General features: G+C 39.4%; 1 protein-coding gene across 1 annotated transcript in view; it reads left to right on the plus strand.

Moving 5' to 3' along the window:
* The first annotated feature begins 1,379 nt into the window (after positions 1-1,379).
* The window catches only part of elna (elastin a), a 52,687-nt gene continuing 35,132 nt past the window's right edge, over positions 1,380-18,934 (plus strand). Inside the window, exons 1-5 of the mRNA XM_084716272.1 lie at positions 1,380-1,683; positions 12,701-12,769; positions 13,238-13,285; positions 14,810-14,935; positions 15,564-15,584. Coding sequence (XP_084572398.1) covers positions 1,608-1,683; positions 12,701-12,769; positions 13,238-13,285; positions 14,810-14,935; positions 15,564-15,584 — 340 coding nt within the window. The 5' untranslated portion in view covers positions 1,380-1,607. The remainder of the gene's footprint in view (positions 1,684-12,700; positions 12,770-13,237; positions 13,286-14,809; positions 14,936-15,563; positions 15,585-18,934) is intronic.

The following is an 18,934-nucleotide window of genomic DNA, read 5'->3' on the forward strand; positions in this document are numbered from 1 at the left end:
TCTGTGTCGAATGTGCAAGCAGCTTAATCTGACTTGTATTTCTGTTTCTTGTTAGGCACCAGTCTCTAACAGGCATAGCAATTATAACATTAAATATAAAGAGTGAGAAAATCCACATATAGAGGAGGTGGTGTGGGACTTTCACACAGGAGACCGGGGTTCGCGTCCTTTGTAAAACAAAAACTCAATGTTGAGTTAATTAAAGTTTTAAGTTACTTAAGTTTCGTTATCAACTCAACTTCAACTTTATTTGTCCCCTGAGGGAAAGTGTTCTGTAGCAAGGTATAAGTTATATACGTGACTTCTGTTGTGTCACACCCAGTATGTGACATGTGAAATGTTATTTTATTTTAACTCAAACCACGATCCTTTCTTAAACCTGTTGCCTGAACCTACAACAGTAGTTTGAATGGCTAAACTTTACCAAACTGCAACTGTTTCACAACATTTATCATTGGTGTAATGTCACATGACTTATTTCATTGCCTGTACTCGCACTGGTAATATGTGGTTTTGGGAGCCACTGGCAGCCAGCCTCTTCTGATGTGTAGGTATGAAGATGTTTTGCTCTAATCACCGAATCATTCAGATGATCAGTGATATAGAGGTATGACCCATTTAAGAAATGTGGAAGCTGTATGCAGGATTTGGTGATATCTACTTCAAAGTTGCACCAAAGTCGGAGGATTATTGGGGTCAAATCTATCATCTCCTGTTCACAAAAGTACAGCTTTGCAGTCAGTGAAGCCCGCTAATGTTGAGAATACACTGAGGTTAGTCCTCGCTCTACCTCTGATGTCTGTTACAAGGCTGATAATTGATGAATTTGCTGGGAGACCGCAAAGACTAGTGGGCTGATGTTTTTCAGGTTCTTTACTCTCTCTGCCACCTCTGTGCGATGCATACGCTTTACTTGTTTCTTCCTCAGAGCCCAGCGACTGGTTTCCACACATGGACTGCCAGGCACAGCGCATTCATGCAGCCAGTGACTTTGTAATGTCTCGTTCTGATATTTTGTGGACTCATGCTGATAGTTGCTGTGTTTTTTCCCCCCTGCCTCAGAGTTTTCTGGATCACTTGCTTCAGAGAAAAAGCAAAAAATAATGTCACTGCTTGTGTTGAAATGCAACCAGCTGAAAATTAGAGCCATAGAGAACAGGTAATTATCTGGGTCTGTGGTTTGCTCTTCTTCAGTCTGTCTCTTGACTCGTATAGATAAGTTCGCTCAGTATCCATGCAAATGCTTGGCAGACAGTTCAATTCCTTCTGGATGCAGGGGGGTGGGGGTGGGGGGGGTCTGTGTCTCTCTTTCTTTCTCTCTCAGTCTGTATGTGTGTCTCTTTCCCCCTCTCCCTCTCTTTCCTCGCTGGCAGGAGCGTCTGTGCTGTTGGCAGGAGTGACCAGAATAAAAACAGCAACACCAGACATAGAGGAGGAAAAAAGCAAAGTGATCCATTGAAACAGAGTCTTTGCCCTCTCTTAATTACCCATATCTTTTCCCTTTTTTCACCTTTTTCCCCACTCTTTAAGACTTTTGGCTTGTGGTAATTAGTTAGAAGAGAATAAAACCAGCTGATCGGGAGAGGGGTGGTGCATTTTGGAGCGAGATGGCTAACAGAAACATTCTGTTGCTCGTCTGTGGACTCTTCCTCTTAACACTGATTCAGCCCTCTCTTCAAGGAGGTAAGTGTGTGCTACAGGTGAGCATAGCTATGATCTTTTCTGCATCAATCACAGACTTAGAACAGGTGCATTTTTTTGTCAATGCCTCTTTGTCCCTCACAGAACTAATACTGAACATCTAGTAATTAAAAGTTTTGCTGATGATTATCAGTTTTCAAGTATCAAAGAGTTACTTTCACTCATTTCAACTGACTTTTCAACTTTTTTTATGATATACAAACCATATGTTATTTATTTACAGTGCAATAAAGTGATGTGTTTAGTGCTAACTTTTGTTACTATTGTTTCTTTTAGCTTAATCCCAGCTATAATTTAAAAGAAGACAGTTCTGTAAGTGCATTGATATGTTTCTCTGGTGAGGAGATCTGTATAGTTCGTTAATACAAAAGCCCCATACTATAGTCATGAAAATGAAATGACTTCACTTACTGAAAAACCTGAATAGTGGTGTTTCATCACACTACAATTGAAGAAGACAGTATAATAAATAGAGAGGAAGTTGTTCTTTGCATCATACTGTACATGTGAGTTGCTGCAAACTTCGAGGTGAGGTTCAGTAATGTCCAGAGCTTGACCTGATGTTCGTGTCCCAGTTCTAATATATTACCCTGCAACTTTATAATAATGCTTCTCAGTTATATCATCAGAGTGCCTGCAATCTGAGATGAAAATTGCAAAGCAATCATCCATTTTTGTGGTCCTCTATAGTAGTAAGTCATGGATATGTATTTTTAATGTATTTCGAGACAGGTGATCTGCATCATACACACACATCTCTGCATACATAGTGTTTACATGGCTGCAGACACTATCCTATAACATGTCAGGAAAACTCCTGCCGGTGCCTCTTTCTGCTCATCAAAAACTACATAGTTTAAATTCACTCCTGATAGACTTTCCGGTGAACAGGCGGTGTATGTGAGTGTCACCTTCAACTTTGACCAAGTCTTCTCTTGAAGTTCTGGTACTTTTCTGCCCAGAATCCATGAGGCAGCAACATGCTGATTTGAGGTGTTAGCTTCAGCTGCAGTTTGAAGTTATGGCTTATTTATGGGCAGATAGAGAGAGGTTTGGAGCATGCCTTTCCTCCCACTCTCATTCAACCTGTGAATTAAATTTTTCTCCCTTTTCTGCACTGCTTTGATTTGGTTCTTGGTGTGTTTTGACTGAGATTCTTTGAGTTATTGAGCTCCCAACTGGGGAGCATGTTTTGCATCTGCGGCTGGATATTCTGGAGTGAAGTCAATTTTTGTTGTATTTATTTGCTTTAAAGTCACAGCTGTTAATCTTCATTATCTTCTGGTATCCAAGTGTCCCTGAAGATGCATTATGTTAAGACTGTTAGATTCCTAAAAAATATTTTGTCCATATAAAGTCTCATTTTTTCCTAGCTCTTTTGTCTGCCTCCTCAAATTTGATGATGTTGACAAAGTCTACCAAGTCTGTTTCAGTCAGGTAATAGATTGTATCTTTTGAAAATTTATTTTCCCTGTCTCGTAGAACATTTATCTTTCTAACTCTTTTGTGCCAGCCACATTTCAGTTGAAATTCTGAGGTGCGTTCAGGCAAAATATATGGCAGGTAAAAGAGCCAACAAATATCGATACTGGCTTAGCAGCACAACTTTGATCTCAAATGTCAAATCCATCTATATCAGACTTTTCTGTGGCACTCAAAGTAGTTCCATCTGTGTCTGTGCACTCAAACTTTGAAAACAAAAAAAGACACTCTCAGCATCCAAGGGTCAATTATTGGTGAGTAACATGAACCTCATTAACACCCAATCCACTCATTTAATGCTTCTGCACAGAAAACACCTCCTATGCTTGTGAAATTTGCCCCCTGAATTATGACTGTGAGCACAAAGCCTGACTGAATGTTTTTCATCAACAAGTGTGAATGAGTTATGGTCCTAGAGGAAACATCTGGGAAGGAGTTTATTAATAAATATGCCCCTTGTCATGCTACCCTGTGACCTTGAGCAGGTACTGTAGTGTGTTTGCTGGTTCTCTCTTGTACTGTGGAGGAGGCAGACTTACTTTACATTCTACCAACAAACAACATCTGTCACATGGATACAGTGAGTTGGACGTTATTCTTATCAAAATAAATTTGTGTTGACACAGCTTGGGCTCAGTTGCCTGTTTTTTATTACTGTATTTGATAACTGAATGAAACCCAGGCCTAGACGGTTGATTAAATTCTTTGAATAGATTACTCTCTACTGTGGAATTTAATTAAGCTTATTCTTCACCTCCCTAATAAAAGGAATTGTCCCATATCTCTGTTTCTTACCTTGACAGCCGTATTCTGGTCTACTGGTCTCAATGGTGGACTTTTGCCAAAGTCATTATTTTGGCTTTTATGACAGACACAGTTAATAGCACAATTCTGACAGAGAGAGGCCAGTGGGAGATGAAGAGGGAAAAATAGCTGCTCTGTTCTTTCACAGTCTCCAAAGAATTAAAGAGGTTGTGTGATGTTTTCTTTAGTACTGCTGGATGCCAGTTTGCCTCATTTGGCATTGGCCAGCTTCAGCCCCGAGACTTCTGAGGAATTTAATGCATTAATCAGTGACAATTGCCTGGCTGTAGGTGAAGTCAGACAAAATCAGTGCAGATTGGATGGCATGCCTTGGCTGTCATAAAATACCAGTGATGAATTGCAGCACCATCCCTGCATTGCTGGTAGATACCCAAACTGATTGTCTCAATTCCCCGAGCAAGTGGTGCTTCAGGCTTTATTGGGAGCGTGTGTTATGGACACCTCTCTGGCTCTAATCCCTCTTCTGGCAAGGTTGAGTTCCAAACACAGCATACTGGATTAATGTGACACATATGCATCCTAGTGCTCAACAACTCTTCACTACGATTAAAGACGCAGACCACTTAAAGTGCCGTCTGACCGAGATACACGGGTTTTTCTTTGGTGAGGTTTTTGTTAAATTTCCTCCGCTTCTTTAATGCCGTCCCACAAAGGCATTTTAATTTGTTGATGCTGAGTGGTTTGTTGTAATCTACAGTGAGATGACCTCATTCAGCTCTCGTTTGGGAAGGAGCCTCTTAGTTACCAGCACTGACTGACCAGGGCTGCTATTGTGAAAGAACTGTTATTCAATGTATTTCTGGGAAAGTGTTAAGAGATTTAACAATTCCATCCACGGTCAGCAGTTTTACATCAAAGCATGTTGCTTGGCTGGGCAGTCGCTCTCTGCATCAACGCCCCTTGCCAGAAGCGATTATATTTTGGCCAACAAGTTTTCCTATCACTATTTTTACTGTAACTACTGTTAGGAGTGTTGTGGGCACCAGACCAGAGTTTGGGGATGGATGAGTTGTTTTAATAGACACATAATTCAAAAAGAAAACACTGCAAATGTCAAGGGTACAACTTCTCAGCATGATACACATCATTTTTACTATCAGCAGTCTTACCTTTATAAACCTGATAAATTGTTTAATACAATCCAATTCTTTCATAAATTGATGACTGACTCCCTAATTTGTGATCCAACAGGGCCAACTCAAAAACCTACAGACATATATAGATACAACATGAGCACTGTTGCTGTGAGGATATTCACATAGCAGTGAGTACTCACAATCGCCAGAAACGCATATCAGTTAATAATTTGTTTAGTTCTTACTCTTTGGTTGTGGATAAATGTCAGTCCTAGCATCTCCCAGAGAGATGTTTGGTCTGCAACCAACCTGTGCCAAGTCTTCAACAAAGAAGCACATTAACTCAGATGATTCATTCCAGCCACTCTGCAAGCAGCCCTCACCAGACTGTGAGTTGCTGGGAGCAATCTCACTGGGCCAGCAATCTGAAATGGCTCCTGTCAGGAATGTTTTCATCTCGACCCGCCGCTGCCTACTGATGGCCAAGCTCTTTTAGCTTTACAAACAACATGACAAAATGAGCACAATATTAGTATAAAAAATACTGTTTTAATACAAAAAAAACATAACTGATGAGAAAAGATGGTAATAAAATGAAATTGTGATTAAAGACATTACGTCAATACAGTCAAAATCCTCTGGCATGAAAACATTGTATGCTGTGTTGTATTACTTTAAGTTGTGGGAGAGGGTGGGGATAAACATGGCACCCCAATATGTTAGTCTAAACCAGACAAAACAGCATTTCTTTAAGCGTTTTGTGGGGTTTTTAATGACACAGCTATTGGAGAACATGCTAAATTCCCATATCTGCAGACTGGACTGATCATGAAAAGTTTATTCTCTTTCTCATAAATCAGAGACTTTATGCTTTCCCCATTCAACTATGTAATGTGTAAATGTCCATATCTTGTTCATAAATTTGATTGATGATTCCTCTCTCGGTCATGTTCTTTTTTTTTTTACAATTCAGACAATTCAATATTTCAGGGAGTTCATTCCAAAGCACCATTTCCGTATCAAAAATGAAAACTTCCTTTATGTCCAAAATTTAATATTTCAGCAGTCCATGCAAGTCAGAACAGAAAAAAGAGATGGCACATTTTCTTTGGTCTGACACTTCACATTTAATGAATGTTTTATACAAAGACATGAGGAAAAGCAGAGCAAAAGAAATAGTACAAACAATTAATAGTGAATGTGGCCCTTTATGTCCATTTGACATTGCATCATAACTGTGTCAGTTCTACTGTATGATACGGCCACAGAAATCAGTTTCCAAAATTTCACATGACTTCTTCTTATGTCATATTCAGCCCTGAAATACTTTTTCTGGAGGGTTCGCAAACCCCTTTTTTAGTTTCACAGGCGTGTCTGCCCTTATCTTGTAATGATTTCCCGTCGGCTCTTAGTGAGAAGGCTTCACCCAAGACACCCAGAGACAAGCTATTGAACAATGACAAAATTAGAATCAGGACTTTTTAGTTGTTAAAATATCGGCATCTGTAGCACCTCAAACTGATGTTCTGCCTCAGACGAGTGTCACTGACATAAGGTTGAGAAAGTATACTAGATGGGGAAGGTGTAGTGCAAGAATAAGATGGATATTTTCGCATTTTAATTTTTGTTGCACTCTATTTTACATTTTACTAATAAAACGTAACAAGCAATACTTTGTATCAAATTAGGCAAAAACTAGAAAAAAATATTATCTTTATTAGACAGTATTAGATCCTTTATTACACTTAGACTTTATTTAAAGGTCATGTGGGACATGTTACAACAGAACTGTACTTTAAACTGAAGTGGAATCACATATCGGCACCTTGAGGTACACCTACTTTGGCTGGTCCCATACAATTTGCAGAGTGTCCGAGACCAATTCATTTTAGCTGACAGTACAGTTCTGTTGTAATGTATCCCTGATTACCTTCTAATGAAGTCTCATAATGGTCTAATACTGAGTGTATACAGAGTACAGCTTCGGACGTCTTATTAGCGCACTGTCAGGCGTATGGTGTCTAATTAGGATACAACTACTGTTTCCATCTAATGTGATATAAAGCACTGTTTCTTACATCTATGAGTGTACCGAAAAATAAAGTGCCACCAAATTTATACTTTCTTTGATGCTCCTCACACTTTCCTCCTCCACCCTGCAACACACTTTGGAAAACAGACAGTGCGAGGGGTGACTGATAGTAGGCCAGCTGTCACATGTCTGATAACGGGAGATGTAAGGGTGCCAGGAACCACAGTGTTTGCTTCACTGCACTGTTGCTCTGGGTTGCAGTTTGAGAGATTTCCATGAAGAGAGAACCCAGCCTCCTCCTCTGGGACAGTGGTTTTGGATACGTCCGAACACAGCAAACACTTGTTTAGTTTGCCAAAACATTTTTTATTCTATTGAAAGTGATGGAAATAGTAGTGCAGGTTTGTGTAAACGTCAAGTGGTTGAAGGGACGCAAGAACATTTCTTCAGGACTTCCCCAAACTCTGTGGAGTGCAGCAGTGTGATCATGAGTGGTAATGGTCCCATATGTCTTATGTAGAGGACGGGGAATGCTGTCATCAACTTTTGTGAGGTTACATGTGCGAGTGTTGCGTATATACTCCCATGAGTTAGTTTTGCATGCCTACAGTAAGTACTGTGCAAATTGTTTTTTCTTAGGCATTTAATTAGTTAGTAAAAAGGCCAATCACTAAACAACGACAGTACAGGGTCGTGGAAATGTCACATTACTCACCAGCTTGTTGTAAATGAGGTAAAACTAAACTCTTTCAAGTCACAAAGGGCAATTGTAAAAACTGTCATTAACATGGGAGGTACTATGGAAAAATGCGTCATTGGCTTTGGTTTTATTCAATAACAAAACAAGTTCTGACTTACAATTTCCTAACTTCTCTTCTACAAAGTCATTATTTGTGAGCTCAATCACCCATATCCCCCATAAAGTGTTCAAAGCCAGTATAAATTTTCCACACAGACTGTAATTTGTAGACAAATTTATGAATCACAATTATTTTTTTTTTCTCTAGGCTGTATCGCTCATTTTGATGCTCCGGTGAAATATGAAATGAATTATCTTGCCAGCTAAATAGTTGATAAACATGTCACTTCCTACTTTCCAGGCCGACACTGAAAACATGACATAATACAAAAGTAAATATACAAGGCGTTGGATACGGTTCTTTCCACCTGTTAGCTTGTCTCTGGTGGACTACGTCATTTTATCAAAATTCAAAACAATGAAATTTGAGGAAACAAAACACTCACATACTCATATGTTGTGTATAAAAATGATTTTTATCGAAGCTTTCAAGCTTTTCACACATTGCTCTCTTTGTGTTGTACAAATATAAATTTGAATCCACTGCTAACTGAATTCTGATCATGGGGTTTGAAATTTAGGAATGTAATTTTCAAAGTCCGTTTTTGGATCCCGAGCTTCATCTTTCTACTGACTACAAACACGTCACTCCTGAAAGTTTCTTAAATCTGTGTTTCAAAACACACGTCTCTTGTTTCAAGTGTCACCCTCTAAAAGGTGGCCTAAGGGTGGGACACATGGACAGCAGCACAGGTGAAGGTGGTGATTATCACCTCCTTGTCTCTGCAGTAGCCAGTTCTACTGGTTGGTCAGATGGGATTTGGAGAGAAAAAAATGATTAATTAAAGGTCTGTGTAAGATTTAGGGCAATCTATATGCAGAAATGTAGTGCAATATTCATTAGTATGTTTTCATCAGTAATTACCTAAAAAATAAGAGGGAGAAGCCATCTTTCACAGAGGCTGCCATGTTTCTACAGAAGCCCAGAACAGACCAACCAAACACTGGCTGGTCTGTTCCTGCCACTGTAGGTTCTCCTACACACTTGGAAGGCAAGGGTGAATTGGGCTGGTTGCTTCACTGCCAGATGCCACTAAATCCTGTGCACTGGTCTTTCAAAAAAAAAGTTCACTTGCCTATGATAAGCCATGTTTATTGCACATGGTGACAGATATCACACTTGGGAATAAGGGTTGCCAAGATGGGCTCCACTTGACCATGCATTTGTGTTGCCAAAAAGGGACACATATTCCATAACCCATGTGAGACATATATGGACATTTTAACGAGGAAATAAAACCAGTCAAAAAACTTGTTCTAGATACAAACTAACATTAACCTAACAGCAGGAAGGGTCAAGGAGTACATATGTTACACACTTGTTTGTTTTATTTCCCTTTTGCTGATGACTGGCTGCACTCTTAGCTTGCTGACACCCATTCAACTATGAGTCTTACATTTGGACCAGATTCAAGTCAGAGTGGAGTGATGATAAATTCAAATCACTGTCAGGTTTCCTGTGAGTGCATGTACATCATCACCCTCTAAATGCATTCAGAGCTGGGCTCAAACCACGACAATAAAACATGCCTATTGAGTTCACAGCGTCATTGTACTTGACTGAAAAATTACTTGTTGAACTCTGTAACAGGTAATTTATTGACGCTTCCCTGTCAGCATTTTCCCATTTCTTGCTGAGTCCAGAGGAATGAACTTGCACCAAGCTAGATAATATATTAGATAAAGCTTCTCACTTGTCATCTTCTTGATTACTAGGTTTCTATACATTAAGGTTGTATTTGACATTCTTACCTTCTTATCTTTTAACTGATGAGCCATTGTCACTACATGGTAATGCATTTTCAAATCTTCTTTTCCAAGGTGTTCTAAAAAAACAACATTAATCATGTCACAAACACTCAGGACAGACTCTTGACTTGAGTCAACTGTGAAATAAATTTTGTCTCCCTAATCCCTTGTGCTCTACAAGTCAATCTTGTCCTTTGCACACATTCCAGCACATTCCCATGACCTGGCTGAGTTCACTAGGAATGTAAGCGTATGATGATGATGATAATTAGGACAATCATTGCGAAATCTTCAAATTTATTGAGGTAGGTCAGGTCATTTGGCAGAGGTCGGTCTGTGTGCCATATTTGGACGCGTGGTCTCAGTGAACCTGATGCACTCTGTAAAAAGTTGTACAGTAGCACGATGGGATCCTAAGCAAAAGGAAAACTGGAGCAGACACACACTCCCTCTTGCCTCACTTCCAATGCCGAGACAGGAAATCCTCCTTTTGATTGTGAAATGAAGGAGCAGAATTGAGAACAATCACTCCACTCCGTCTTGTGGTGCCTGCACCTGAGATCTCTGCCATGGAGCCAATGGGCAAACTGACAGACACCCATAAACTCATGCACACCCATAAACTCACATTACTTGCATTGACTTAGCTGTCTGATAATCAAATGCAGAACCCTGGACATGATTATTTATTCCTCATTTTTTATTTGAGCCCACAGGATTTCGAGTTCTATTCAGTCAGTCCTCAGTATTACAAGGCCAAACCTCAAGAAAATTGATCAGTTCTGCCATCGTCCAGATCCCAGATCTTCCCTGTCAGGATGAGTTAAAGGCAACCTCCCTCTCATCTGTCCATTTGTTCATTCATTCATGGAGTCATTTTTTGTCCAAAGCCACAGCTGCCATCTTAACTGTTCTGCTGAAAAAGCAAACTATGGTAAATTCACCTACATGGCACACGACCACACCGCTTTTTTCCTCTTAAACAAAAACAGACAAATACTTTTACCCCTTCGGATTCTGTGTGCAGTTTTGAAGTATCTAAGTAAATATGACCATGTTGTTCTAGCTCACTTCAAACAACTTACAGCTCATTTATGCTAAATTTTAGACACGCCTAGGGATACGGATGGAGCCCTCTGTCCACACTCTGCTTTCATTTCATCTGTTTCAATTGTCATTTAGCGAAAACTTATGGCTACTGACAAAATGGAGCAGTACCTAAAAATTCTAAAGTACTGGAAATGATGTTTGCCGGGTTTGCTGTTGTTAGAAACTGTCGACTCTTCTTCTAATTCTTTGGAGTAACTTTTGACTGTGAGTGGCGCCCTCTAGTGGATATATTCCTGAACACCCATGTCAACATGGAGGAGGCATGCAAGTATGTGGGCAGTAGCAGTTACATTGTTTGAAACAGATCCATCTATTTTCAGATGTACAGTGAGCATAAAGGAGTGCTTAGAGTTATATAAGTAGTTTAAAGTGTGCAGTGTAAACATTCATATTTTTGTAACTTTCTACCCAAAATGAAGTTTTACTCTCTTTCACTCCTTTACTCCTAGCATTGTATATACTTAAGGTGACACACCAGATAGTTTGTTACACAGACCCATCTGAGAAGTCATCCTTAGAAACTGTTTGAAAAAAACTTTCAAAAAACACAAGTGATTGAATGAACCATCTGTCTATCACGTCTAACATAGGCAACTTCACCAACCTCACCACAACTTCAACCAATCAGATCAAACTCTTGCAGAAGCTGGTCAGGAGAAGAGCAAAAACAACTTCAGTGCTGTTCTAGAAATACTCCCCAGGTCTGATGTAACTGAAATGGTTCCTGGATTTTGCAGTTCACTGGTTTCCTCCATTCATTGGCACTGACTGCTCATTTTCTTAACCTTAACCTTTAAGTACTGATGTTATTGTGGCATAAACCCATTAAATATATGTCACAGCTTGTTAGTGAAAAGATCAAAGCTACCTTTAGTGCAATGGAACAATATGCAGGCATACTTAATAAACTGCATAGATATTTCCTTTTTGGCATTTTTCAGTGGAATGTGTCATGATTTTTCATTCAACTAGATCGGACAGTAATACCTTGTAATGTTCTTCCCCTAATGGCCACACTCAGTGGACAGAACTCAAAGTCTAGTGTTCACACAGTATTCGCTAATAAACACATGAACGCCTTTGACATGTGGTTTAAATTAATTGGCCTCCCAACACATGTAAGAACCATTAAATATAATCATTGTAGTCCTGCAGCCCTATTCTCTCCATTGTGTTGTGCTTTTAGTGATATAAACCAGGTTTTTCCCTCAAAAAATATAACTTTTTAATTTTGGCCTTAGCTCACCGGTCCCGTTGGATTTAGCTGTTAGTTGTCCCAGAACAACTCCAGATTTTTTTCATTCTCCCTCTCTTTCATTTCTGTTTCTGCTCCTTGCACACATGAGGCCACCATGTCTGGGATCCAGAACGACCATCTCAGGAGTTACTCTGGGTTGCAGCCAGTAATCATGTGAGAAATGAGACTAGGGGATGTGGGCGGGGGTTAAGGGTGTCCACAGTGCTGCAGACGCATTCTGAAAGAAGGTCTCCAACTGCAATACCTCATCAGAATGAAAACAATTGGAATTTTCTCCTAATCAAGCCTATAAAGTTTTTCTTTTTTTTCTTTTTTTTTGCTTTCACTCTGACCCTGGCTGGAGCTGCTGTGTTCACGTTTCGTTGAGCAGCCCATCACTGTTATGAACTGGGGCAGATGTGTATTCCAAGGACAGATTTCACTTTTGCTGTCTGGGTCACAGATGATGAAAGTGTTTGAGAATGTTTAACTAATAAATGGGGTCATTGTTTAGAAATGCTATTACAAGCAGTGCAGTAAAAAAAACAAAAAAAACTGTTTGGCCACACTTTTCTCAAGTGTCACATGTGTTGGTGATAGAAGATGACCTTTTTCTTTCTCTGTTCCAGGTGTGTATGTACCACCTGGTGTTGGGATTGGACCAGGAGGAACTGGACCAGGAACTGGATTCTATCCAGGTAACATAGCCTCCAATGACTGTCTGGATAGTTTAAACAAAAATAGTCCAGAGCACAGCCACAACAAACAAGGTCTGTTTGTCTTTAGCCGTTATAACTAACTACTGTAGACCAGGGGTTTTACTAAAAAGAAACGCTGCTATAAAGGTATTAGAATATGATGAACCTGAAATTCAACTCAAAGTAAAGACACATAAAATGTGCATAAATATAAAATTTGTAGCTAATATCAAAATATGAAATTATTTTTAACGAGACAAAAATGTATGTATGTAATTCACACTTTTATGGCCACATGCTCCATCATGATATAAAAACTCAAACACATATGGGTATAAAATGGCAGGTGCTCTCGTGGTGTCCGGACAGAAAGCAAAACGCAAGTCCAGTGGTGTCACAGTGACTTCATACACCACTACATGTAGGAATATTCTAACTCAATACTCTGTACGATTGTTGTTTTACAAGGGGCTGCTGGAGGAGTCCCTGCAGGCTATAAACCAGCTAAAGCTGCAGGTGAGTAGGACAGACATTCGATTTATGATTTCCCCCCCATACAAAATGCATGTTTAAGAGTTGCATTTGATATAAGAAACTGTTAGTTTCTATGTAGTTAATCATACTGTACAAATATTTAGAAATCAGTCAGATTTCAGAAAAATATTTCAAACCTCATCATCACCTGATCTTAAATACCTGCAAAGGTTTGTGTGAAATGTGCTTTAACTCATAACACATTAAAACTTTTCCATATATTAATCTGCCATTCATGAATGCAGTGTTGCTTTCTCAGGGTTTTGATTGTCTGTTCAAATGGCCATTGCCTCCACTAGGTTTAATGCACAGCAACAGATATTCTATCTGGTGTTTGTTATTTCACACATACGTAGCAGATACACTCAGCTCTACATACACAGTCCACCATAGCAGCAGTTCACCATCTGTGGGCAGTGTCCTGGCATGCCTTCAGCTCCCATTTGCTGAACAAGTTTGACCCTGCGCACCTTTTTTTAACATAAGAGGAAGAAATGAACTGGTGGGACTTCTGAATTGTACATTTCTTAGACTGTGAGTTTAAAGTCGCTGGTTAGATGTTTGTAAGTTGTATAGATCGCACTTTATTTTAAAGTACGCTGCTAAGATGTAACAAGTTGTATTTTGGACCAAAAACATGAAACATAAGTTTCTTGATCATCGTATTAGACCCTTTATTAGACCCTTATTAGACTTTATTAGAGAGTAATTAGGAGCACATTACAGTAGAAGTGCACCGTAAACTAAGTTGTATTATTTCCCACTTTTCAACCTTAGACTTTATGAGAAGGTAGTTAGAAACACATTACAGGAGCTGTACTGTAAACTAAAGTCAAATCCCATACCTGCTACTTCCCCATTTAAGAACAATATGTGAACCTGATCCGCTGAGTGAAGGCCAACTTCATAGAATATTTTGTCTTTGAGAGCACAGACTTATTGTACAGTTCTATTGTAATGTGCCCCAAAATGCCCTCTAAAGTCTAACAAGGGTCTAATAAAGGACAAATGATTTCAAGTTTTTGTCTAATTTGATACAAGTATGGCTTGTTACGTATAAAGAAAGTGTGAACATTGTATCTGAGTGCTATGTGCAAACTGAAATAGGAGCAACTGACAGTGTAGCATCTATCTTAATAAAAACAAGAAGAAGCAGATTGCTGTTCTAAAGATAAATGGCCTGTCAACACAGCTTTGGTTTGGTCAGATCTGAGGGAAACACATGGTGAGACTTCCTTGTCACAGCACCACAAGCTAAGAATAATTAAATAGGGATATCGCTGTGGTAGTAAACAATGTGCTTGTGGCCAACCACTTATGTTAAGCCAGTTTATTGGAAGACATCATGAAGTCTGAGGTCTGGAAATTGCCTGCCACACATTTCTCTGAGGCTATGTCAATAATAATGATTTCTCATGATTTTAACCATGCCACCCCTAAAAAAATTATCATAATGACATGACATGACAACATGAAATCACATCTGTCTCTGTTTTACCCTGACAGTAGGAGGTTATGGAGGTGGAGTACGTGGTGTAGGCCCAGGTTTGGTGCCAGGAGGTGTTGGACCAGGTGGTTTGGTGCCAGGAGGTGTTGGACCAGGTGGCTTGGGCATTGGAGGACTGGGAGCAGGTACGATGATGAAAAAAACATGCAGGCAATTTTGCATGAGCATGAATCCCTCTTGAATAGAGAGACAAATATTTAATATAAGCTACTTAAGGAAGTCTTTTAATTGCTTATAAAACAGTCTCAATTAAACACTGAATTCTGTATATGACAGAAGTTAATAAGACCATTTGTGGCTGTTCTTAATGTCTGCCACCAGGTCGGATTCTCCTTGAAATCAGATGAAACGAGCCTGTTTACATTTTCCCTGGCAAAGTTACAGTGAACTGTACGTTATCTAGTTAAAAGGAAGCAGGGGGATACTTTTAGACTTTATTTAGATTATTTTATTTTTGACACATATTTTGTGGTTATTACGGTGGAAACACCGCTTTTGTCCACAGGCACCTCCAAAAAAATATAAAAGTTCTTTGTTCTAGTATTATTTAAAACATTTAATTGTAGCTGTAGCTGCTTTGCAATGTTTGAAAAGCTGAAAAAGTCACACATTGCCTGTAATACATGAATAGGTCTTAAGAATGTCAGCTTACTAAAATCAGTAAAATTGTTGTACAGTAAATCTTTACTGAAAATGTTTTGACATTACAGGGCGAAAGCATAGCCTCACATTTTGTTTATCACTTGTTTTCAGGTGGAAAGCCCCCTAAACCAGGTAAGTTGTAACATTTACGTATGTTATTCTGTTTTGTGGAAAGTGCTGTAAAGCAATAAAATGGACATGATTGTGTACTCATATATTCAAATAATGTGTAAAATGCATCCCAAATTTTCTGGATTTTTTTTCAACTCTTAATTTTATTAACTAAGATTAAGATGTAGTCAAAAACCTTTCATCTTCCATAGTAATTAGGCAGATTTCATTTTTTACAACCTGGAAAATTCCTCTGCATTACACATACTGTTGAAGTGCCTTGAAAGGAAGGAAATAGAATGTATTGTTATGGGCTGGATACAGTAGCTTAATGTATTGACTGCATTATGTTCTCACAGCAGCAGGATAGGGAGAGCTGCACAGATGCAAGGCAATCACTAGAGAGTCTTTTGATTGGTTGTCACAAAGTTTTTCTTGTCACCCTGTGTTTTTGTTGGGTTTGGTTTACACTGGCTTGGCAGCTGTTTGGGGCGTCCTGACTGGGTGGGACCATGTAGAGATTCCTCCACACCTACACCTCTGTTGTATTGGGGAGTGTTGATTGGCAGAGTGCAAACGGCCATCAACGCCTGCCAAACAATGGTGCCAGAGCACTGATTAATGTTATTGTAATGCAAGACCCTCACAATATCTGGAAACCTCCATGTTGAAATTTACCACGGTCCTTCTCTCCGATACAGTATTGTAAATATTTTCTTTTGCTGTATTACAGTCTGAGCTGCATTGGTGCTTTAGCGATGTTTAGCCATCGTTTAATTTCTGTAAGCATTGCTGATACAATCTCAGCCTACCTCTATGTGTTTAGAAAGATAAGAAACCGAGCAATCGTCTTATAGTTCTGATAAGACATGGAGCAGGTTACAGAAGGGTCCCTCCAGACTGCCACAACCCCACCCTCCAACAAGAGCTGCAGGAGAGTCATTTTGTTAAAATGACCTAATATCAGGTATTTGGTGGAAGTTGATTTTGGCTGGGATCAGCAGACCCTTGCTTTGGAAGTATGGCCCTGGCTTTTGTGTACATGAATTTTCCCCTCTCCCTCACCAGAAATTACATTAGTGAGAAAACGGAAGGCAAACAATGTTAAAAGCAGCTACTTGTGTTTTGAAATGAAAGCAATTCGGGTCTGGGTGCCCCCTCCCACACTCCAAACTAATCTCTGTTGTATGGGAGAAAAAGAGACCAGCAAGGGGTCAACTAAGGTTTTACAATTTTGAATTGAAAAGAGACACTTAAATTCACTCAAGGGCTATAATATGTTCTGCTTCATGGTTCTAATTGTGTTTACTAATCTCTGAACATTGGTTTCTATGAGTGGTGACTTTTCATATCAGTGATTTCCATTCCATCACAAGAGTATTGCCTGAAACTATCCAGATTTGGATATGGCAACTTTCTACATACCTTACAAGTATGAAGTTTCCATTACTATACCTCTCTACTACTAAGGCTCTCACAATGGCAGGTTGAATCCATTTGCATCAGTTAGTCAGTGTTTGGCTTGTGCCATAGAAAACATGCCAGAAGAAATTAAGTGCTACCAGCATATGAAAAATCATTCACCCGTTTTATTAATCTTTAATATATGAAGCAGGATTCTGTTCAAAAATAGACACAAATGCAGACAATGGTAAACAACTCTTTGATGCATACTCACACATCAAGAGAGCTGCCATTCATTATATGGAAGCCAAACAGTGACATTGCATACCACAGATATGCACCTTGCCTGGCCAGTAATGGAGAACAGCAGCTGGCTATGTGAGTAGCGTGACTGCAGTGAATTGCAGCGTAGCTCATGCAAGACCTTGTAAATGTTACACTAATTGTGAAGCCTGTCAGCATCCAGGTTTGACAATACACTGAAAGCTGGAAAGAGGAACTTTCTCTTTATGAACAGCTGTTGGACAACATCTCCTTTCCTGTGTTCCCTCAAGCAAAGGTGGATTCAATCCTCATGGTGGGATTGCCAAAACTTGGCTCTTGTAGGCTAACCTCTTGTCACTTTGAGGCAGTGTGACGGCAGTTAACAAGAAACATAGAGGTTACTGTTTTCACTGTTCTCACTGTTTTAGGTTGAGAAAGGATGTGTCTGGGTGGGATATCTATGGTATGTGTCCATGCTTACCTTGTCAGTCAACTCTCTAAATTGAAGATGATTGAAAGACAACATGTTGTCTGTCCCACCTGTCTTGCACTGTTTGAACTCTGTCTACAGTAATATCATACAACATAACATCAATATTAGAATAATAAAAAAACCTATGAGCAGTTTCATTTACTGTAGCATTTCTCTGCTTGAATTATATATATTGTATAGTAGAAGGATTAAATACTATAGTCACCATTGTGCAATATTTTGTCCATCTCTGCTATAAATGAGAGTGACTGGTAGTCGGCTCTTTATTAATGTCAAAGCACAGAAAGTATGTGGGTGGTGCGCATCCAAGAAAATAAAACAAGCCTCGTTTAGGCAGCCCATTCAATGTGGGATTATTGCACCTTTATTCTGCTTCCCCATCTATGTAAAAGGTACAGAGGCAGAATGAGAGAATGCCACGGCTCAGTCTGAAACCTGAAGGTCCTCCGGGGCCCACCCAAACATTTAATCACAACTCTGATCAACACAGTTTAAATCACATGGCTTCATTTTATTAGTTCTGATTAACATTTTTATTAATTAATCATAAATATTTTATAGTCATTTCAAACTTCTAAAAATTTAAACTAAAAAACATTTCATTGATTTCGTGATCTCTCAAGGCCCACCTGCAGGGCCTTCACAGCCCACCAGTTTCCAACACTTCATCACCAGACTGAGGAAAAGAAACTGAAGGCTGGCTGGCCATGGGTGTTTTGTGGCTTCCCTTGAACTGGCATCAGCAGCTATCTCAAGCAGAGACTCCATGAGCAGCCAGCTCACGCAGTGTTGGTTGTAGATGTTCTTGTAGTAGTTTTGTTATTTGCAGTTAGTCCAAAGGGAAACGAATCTGAAGGTAGTTGGCTTAACAGTTGAAGGTGATGGATTGCATTAGTTAATGCAACAACATGTTTCTACAAGTTGTTTTGATTTGATTTCTGAGATGCTGTAATGACAAGTCAACCTGCAATTCAACAGACTTGTAGCGCCTGACTGCAAAAAATATGCAGAAGGTCTTGAGTTATCACAGCCTGTGACAAGAACTTGTCTCTATAAGATGATACTCACTTTAAGTCTGTTCCTAGACATGTTGCTCATGTGCTGTTACCAAAAAAAATGTTGTCTCACCTCCCACCCACTTTGGATCACTTAGAATATTATGTGCATCTTTTTGCAATTTAAAATGGACAGGCCATCAACATACCTGATT

This window comes from Lutjanus erythropterus, chromosome 4, assembly GCF_056507025.1.
Source record: "Lutjanus erythropterus isolate fLutEry1 chromosome 4, fLutEry1.hap2, whole genome shotgun sequence".
In the NCBI taxonomy this organism is placed as follows: domain Eukaryota; kingdom Metazoa; phylum Chordata; class Actinopteri; order Lutjaniformes; family Lutjanidae; genus Lutjanus; species Lutjanus erythropterus.